Source organism: Ips typographus, linkage group LG13, assembly GCF_016097725.1.
Source record: "Ips typographus isolate SLU linkage group LG13, UJ_Ityp_2.0, whole genome shotgun sequence".
NCBI lineage: Eukaryota > Metazoa > Arthropoda > Insecta > Coleoptera > Curculionidae > Ips > Ips typographus.
This window is the reverse complement of record NC_138434.1, coordinates 3,095,808-3,102,666: the sequence shown is the minus strand read 5'-3', so window position 1 is coordinate 3,102,666 and position 6,859 is coordinate 3,095,808. Positions and strand designations below refer to the sequence as shown.

The window sequence follows — 6,859 nt, the reverse complement described above, 5'->3', positions numbered from 1 at the left end:
AGACAAAAAATACCTCTTTAATACTTCTGTGATCCTGATACAAAATGCCATTTTTGTATAAAATTTACATTTTTACCAAAAATCGAACATTTCATTAGGAGAGCAGAAAATGCAAAGAGGTAAACTTCAGTTACTCCCGATACATTCTCATTCACCATATTGTCAAGAAGACAAAAAATACCTCTTTAATACTTCTGTGATCCTGATACAAAATGCCATTTTTGTGGAAAATTTACATTTTTACCAAAAATCGAACATTTCATTAGGAGAGCAGAAAATGCAAAGAGGTAAACTTCAGTTACTCCCGATACACTCGTCATTCACCATATTGTCAAGAAGACAAAAAATACCTCTTTAATACTTCTGTGATCCTGATACAAAATGCCATTTTTGTGGAAAATTTAAAAATTAAAAAAAAAATTTGGTTTTTATTTTTTTCATTAATTGGTATTAGCAGGAATGGGTTTTCTGTTCATTAACAGAGCTGGATTGAATAATTTTTGTACTTTTTCAAACGTTTTATTAAAATCAATCAGTGCTTAACTTAAACAATAATCAAAGTGATGAGGCACAATGCGCGTTATTTCATTATTAAATATTCCTTCTTACAAGTATTATCTTTCTTAAATCACATTTAAAATAGTTTTCGCTTAAAGATTTAACAAAAGTACAAAATTAAGCATCTTTCTATTACTAAAGGTGAACCATACACGTAGACAGAAAATAATACAAGCAAGTACTAACTAGTGGGTAACCCTAAGAGACCCTTATAGACACCATTAGGATAACCACAACGTCCAGTCGACCCATAATCCTAACCAGTTTCTTCTGTGGTTGTGCCAATGGTTTTTTAGGGTCAGTTTTTAAAATACAAGCTTAGTGTAGGTGAATTTGGGATTGTATTTAGCAAAAAATACCCTTAAATTTAGTCAGATCTAAAAGCTAGCCAATACCGGCTAAAAATTCCAAAACATATGTTTGAGCAATACGGATGTGTCTACGTTTAGTTGCGACAATGTGTGTGGATATGGCTCGTTTGATATGGCTACAAATCCTCTCGTTTTTGCGGATAACATTGTTACTAACAAATTAACAGAAAAGTGCGCGTTTTTTTCCTAACACACAACAGCGGATATAGGATTCTCTGTGATGTGGATGATGCCTTGAAGACACTGGCCAGTCGATTTCATTCTGGCCCTGAAAAGTTCCTCCAGGGATTGTTTTCGAAATAGGGCCATTTTGACCGGAGACAATGGAGCCACTGAAACATACCAATAGTCACCAGTGCTTTTGTCAGGTTAATTCTACCATGTTATTGCTTCACAATACAAAAATGTCTGCCGTACTCTTTTACTGGCATTTGTTAGAGCAGGACACAAATACTCTTGCACTAACTGAACACGTCATTAGTTTCGGAGAGACAATTTGACAGATTTCATACAACAACTTTAGCTACAGACACACAAGAAGATTAAAAACAACTTCTACGACACGATAGTTAAATAAGATATTAACCAATTGATTCAGCTAACCCATACATTGAAAACTGTTCGGGGTTCTGCTATATCAAAGATTTATAATGTCAAATTTGATTGACAAATGACACCTTTAAGTGCAATGTTGCAGTACCTGAAAAGGATTGTGACACCTAATGGGCCTATCCCACATATCATAAATTTTTGTTTTAATGACTGGAATCGAAAGAATAGGATCAAAAAACTAATTTTTCATATTCTTGAAGAAAAAATTATGGTCGTAAATGTTCCTACATTAGTTTGAATTTGTCCATTAAATTTAAAAGATCTGTTTTGGCGCGCATGTGACGTACGTAATTCTGGGCGATTTTATTGGCTGTTGCACGCCATCTGTTTCACTTCTTGTCGCTGATTGGTTGATAGTGTAGTACGTCACCGGCGGCGGGCGTTTAAAACATGAGATTAATGTAGTTTTTATCATCATTTTTTTTCTATTTAGACTTAATATTTTTGAAAACAAAAAAATACGGGTATAATATTTTCAATCCGTCTTTGTAGTTATGAAATAAAACAAAATTGTGGGACAGGCCCATTGGGACCTTAACCTTCTGAGTAAACTAACCAGCACATTGAAAACTAACTTAAAGTTTATTGTTCATTTTTGGTACAATTTCAGTTGCAGCTTTAGGTACAAAAGTACTTCCTAATGTATTTCAGCTGCTTCAGTTGTACAGGTAAACTCTAAGAGATGGCGCTAATACAGCAGACACAGTTGCCAACTTTTGCAGTATTTCTCATAATCCGTTTTTATATCGCTCGATTTTTCCTAATAAATTTCTATTAAGATTCTATTTAAGATTAAAAATTAATTTTATAATGTCACATGACAGTTTTGATTGTCAAAATGTTGTTTAAAGGATCACGTGCTCGTTTTTCAGTTAAAAACTGACATTTTTTAAAGACACACGTTACACACACACAGCAGTTAACCTGATGGGTAAAATACCTGCCACAGTGAAAACCGTAACTAATGACTTAGTGATAGCAATAACATAGTAATTATATACTCTAATACCAATTATTTTATTAAGCATATTTCCTAACCCTCAGTTAATTTTGGTGTTAACTGGGGGTTGGAAGAAAATACCTAAAGCACTACAGAGAGTGTACTGTGCAGAAAATCAAACGAAACCACCCACAAAAGCAGCAACTGAACCTAAACAAACAAATTTTGTAAAAAAGCTTCTTCAAACTGCAAACTAAAAACAAAATACCAAAACATACACTCCAGTTTACCCCAGTCCCACAGTGTGTTACTAAAAAACATGTCAAGTTAGTGTATTTTTGAGTGTTAATTGTTAGTTTCAGGCCGCATTCGTTTTCAAGCTCAATAGAGCGTTTTTGACGTCACAATGACGTAATTTGACAGTTGGTTAAATTATGCTTTTGCTCAACATACGTCATCAGTGACACATTTCGAGTAAACTTACATTGTCAAGTGAAAAACGGTCATGGTCGCTGACCTATACTAAGCTACAAAGCTAAAACTTTACTTGGGTGTTCCTAACGAACCAACACTCATACAGCTAGATCTTCGTCTCACATGAATGGCTAAAAAAACAAAAATAATTAAATGGCTTTCTGTAATAATATGGCAAATTAATAACAAAAATGGCGCTGTCCTAAAAAACAGAGCAAAAAACACAGAAAGTTTCAATTATATATAGTATATTTCAAAATACATTATATTGTAGGGTATAACACGTAGGTACTCGAATACTGACAGGTCATGGAAGTATTACAAAATAGTATATACAGGGTGATTTGGTTTAAAACGCAACAGCTTCGATTCAGGCTTCTACAGATGTCCACACTGATGGCGTTTTCGATTGGCATGTTCAGTGCAAAACCAGTGTATTGCCGTACTATTTCAATTACATTTGATAGAGCAGGATACAGACACTCTAGTTTTGCACTAAACTTGCCAATCAAAAACGCCATACATTTTTTTGCTGACAAATTTAAGAAGTTTCCCAAACAATAATTGTTGCCTGTTTCGTCTTAATTTTAGAACACCCCGTGTATATCGAAATTCAAACAAAATTGGAATGACGTCACAAATTTCTGTCAAATTTTCTACCAGATGTCATTCAGGTAAATTTGATTTTTCTAGATTTGGGTTATTTTCATATTTAGAGGCCTTTTGGCATTTCCAAAATGGTTCTAGAGGCTTCTGGCAATTTTAAACAATTCTTGAAAAGATTGAGACACTTGTAGAGGCTTCTGGCAGTTTTAGGGAGATTTTCAGTAGTTTCTAGAGGCCTCTGGCATTCTTAAAATGGTTCTAGAGGCTTCTGGATGCGCTAGGACACGTGTAGAAGCCTCTGGCAATTTTAGGAAGGCTTTCAATGCTATTTAGGGGGTCTTTGACATTTCCAAAATGGTTCTAGAGGCTTCTGGTAGTTTTAGGGAGGTTTTCAGTAGTTTCTAGAGGCCTCTGGCATTTCCAAAATGTTTCTAGAGGCTTCTGGCAATTCGTGAAAGGACTAGGACATGTGTAGAAGCCTCTGGCAAGTTTAGGAAGGCTTTCAATGCTATTTAGGGGGTCTTTGACATTTCCAAAATGGTTCTAGAGACTTCTGGCAATTTTAAACAATTCTTGAAAAGATTGAGACACTTGTAGAGGCTTCTGGCAGTTTTAGGGAGGTTTTCAGTAGTTTCCAGAAGCCTCTGGCATTCTCAAAATGGTTCTAGAGGCTTCTGGATGCGCTAGGACACGTGTAGAAGCCTCTGGCAATTTTAGGAAGGCTTTCAATGCTATTTAGGGGGTCTTTGGCATTTCCAAAATGGTTCTAGAGGTTTCTGGCAATTTTAAACAATTTTAAAAAAATTTAGAATACTTGTAGAAGCTCCTGGTAATTCTTGAAAGGACCAGAAAGGTTTAGGACACTTGTCGAGCCCTCTGGCATATTTAATAATAGTTTTTGACAGTTCAGGACACTTATAGGGTTCTGATAATTTTGGCTGGTTTTCAGTAGTTTCTAAACACTTTTGCCGTTAGCAAAATGGTTCTAAGAGGTTTCTGTGAATTCTTGAACGGACCAGAAAAGTTAGGTTAGGTTAGCACACAATTTTAGGGGGGTTTTTAGCAGTGTTTTTGACCAGGACAATTCTAGAAGCCTTTATGAAGTTATAAGTTTGGCATTCAATTTAGTGGCAATTCTGACATCATCCTAATTAAATTTGATTTCCCTTGTATAAGTAAGGTTATAAAAATCAATATCTTTCCCAGTCTTGCTCTATTTTCGGACTAAACTTGACCAAGGCGGCTAAAAAAACGCCCCCAAAAAAAAAAAGAGTGAATAATGTGTTTCATAATCAACAAAAAATCAATTAAAAACCAAAAAAATATGATAATTACAATGTGAACAATATACATACCATTCGCGCACATTGTCCAACCATAACGCAAACATTATAGAGAAATAAAAATTAAACTCAGTGTGTGTTAAGTTTGTTGTTATATTAAACGATTTTTCAGTGGGTTTCGATCCACTAAAATGCCACTAAATTGCTGAAAGCTGTGATTCCTGAGCGGTGTTTAAAAAGTCTAAAAAAGGGCCAAAACCCCTTCAAAATTTAGGCCTTTTTTTACTGGGTTTTCTAGAGGGATTTTAGCCCTACAATTTTAACATTGAACACGTTTAATGGCCTTAAAATTATTGTACTGATCTTTAGCAAAAGATTGACTTAACTCTAGCTTAAACTAGGAAGATTATTGTACTAAAGCGGTTTGAATTGGAGCCGATTTACTTACCATAGCCTTCGCCTTGAAGGAACAGTCGAAACGCTTCGCTCACTTTGCCTGGTTGTTCTTCCAGAACCATTCCGCAGTCAGAAATCTAAAAATTTACATTGTTGGCTTTACATTAATGCCTACTGTCGTTTATACAGCGCACAACACTTGCACAATACCGCATAGAAACTAGAAAGTTCATAATTTTTAACTTTCTATGCAATTCTTATGCGAAAACAGCTGTACGCGTGCGCAAAATTTTGTAATGTCATATTTTGACATCCGCCGTCCGTCATTGTATTTGACATCCGCCGTCCGTCATTGTATTGTGTTATTGTTTTGTTTATGAATTGTGGTTTGTTGTTGATTTTGTATTTGTGATTTTTTGGTCATTTAGTGCAATAAAAACAGTTGCAGTGTCTACGGAAAAAACAGAGTTTAGTGGTAAAAATTATCTAGAGCTAATTAGTTTCTCTTTATATCAAGAATTTATTAAATAATTGCAGATGGAACCTTGGCCACAATTGGGGCTTCTACTCTTGATGGGTGCTGCAGCTACAGCATTAAGCTTAGATGTCAAGAAAAGGAGAATACGGAGGTTTAAAACGTGACCTACGAATAGAAAACGCAATGAACATAGTGTTTTTGAAAAAATAGTTCAGTTTGCAGAAAAACATGATACAGAGCAGTTTTTCAAATGACTCTAGAACTGTTCCATTAGTTATTAGCTCTTGTGGGGCCATTCCTGCAGAAAGACAAGACAAAAAATCCAATTAGCCCAAAACAATGTCTTGCCCTCACTCTGCAGTAAGTATATTCTCAATTAAATATAAAAATGTGTAGTATTGCCAGTTCTGTTTTTCAGTTATTTATCAGAAGGTTGTTCTATGCAGGAAATAGCATGGAATAATAGGAATAATAACACTTGAACCCTGCCATCTTGTGTTGGCAAGGTCGGTTTGTGTTGGCTTTCTAAATATGGAGAATTCTAATATATTGTTGTTATTAAAAATGTTTTTTTTTTCCCTTTTTCAACTTTACAACAGCAAGCACATCTTTTTTGCCTTATCCTCCTTATCTGTGCTTGACAAATGGCAAGTGACAGAAAAATAACATTTCACATTGCAATGACATTTATCACGTGTTGTCATAAGCTTTTTTCATTGGTTAAAAATTATATGTTGTGCGACTGTATAAACACCAAAAAGAAACCCTTGTGATTTCTTGTGCAATGTTATGCATTGTGCGCTGTATAAACCCAGCTTTAGTGAACTTCTTCCGGACTTTACTATATACCTTCATCCAGGAAGAATTGGTAGGATCAAGCCGTCCGTTAAACGTCACAGTATCATCAGCATGAGGGCTTAAAGCCCCAGTTATGTTAATAACAGGGACTTTAAGAGTCGAGGCATTCTTCTTAGTCGGATCCGGGTCTCTGTGAATATTCAGATCCGTTCTTTTCACGTAACTGTCAATGAACAAAGCCAAATTCGTTGGGTTCACGTTCTTTTCAAAGTAGCTCTTGTAGACTTGCACCAGGTCGTGGTTACGTTCCTCAGTGTTCTGGAAAAGCTTAATTTACTAGGTG

General features: G+C 35.3%; 1 protein-coding gene and 2 long non-coding RNA genes across 3 annotated transcripts; 1 reads left to right on the top strand and 2 right to left on the bottom strand.

The window, feature by feature from the left end:
* Positions 1 to 497: 497 nt before the first annotated feature.
* LOC145736962 (protein NDRG3-like) lies at positions 498 to 6,834 on the bottom strand (the record flags this gene model as incomplete). Its single annotated transcript, XM_081991533.1, is given in 3 exon segments — positions 498 to 1,261; positions 5,293 to 5,377; positions 6,568 to 6,834. Coding segments are annotated over 3 exon segments (498 nt in total), but the record flags the coding sequence as incomplete, so codon positions are not given.
* On the bottom strand, positions 2,052 to 2,959 carry LOC145736967 (uncharacterized). Its single transcript, XR_014180154.1, has 2 exons — positions 2,750 to 2,959; positions 2,052 to 2,691 (listed from the first exon to the last, which is right to left on the bottom strand). It is a non-coding gene; the product is annotated as an uncharacterized LOC145736967 (long non-coding RNA).
* LOC145736966 (uncharacterized) lies at positions 5,592 to 6,283 on the top strand. The gene is made up of 3 exons (XR_014180153.1): positions 5,592 to 5,715; positions 5,778 to 6,078; positions 6,137 to 6,283. It is a non-coding gene; the product is annotated as an uncharacterized LOC145736966 (long non-coding RNA).
* Positions 6,835 to 6,859: the final 25 nt, after the last annotated feature.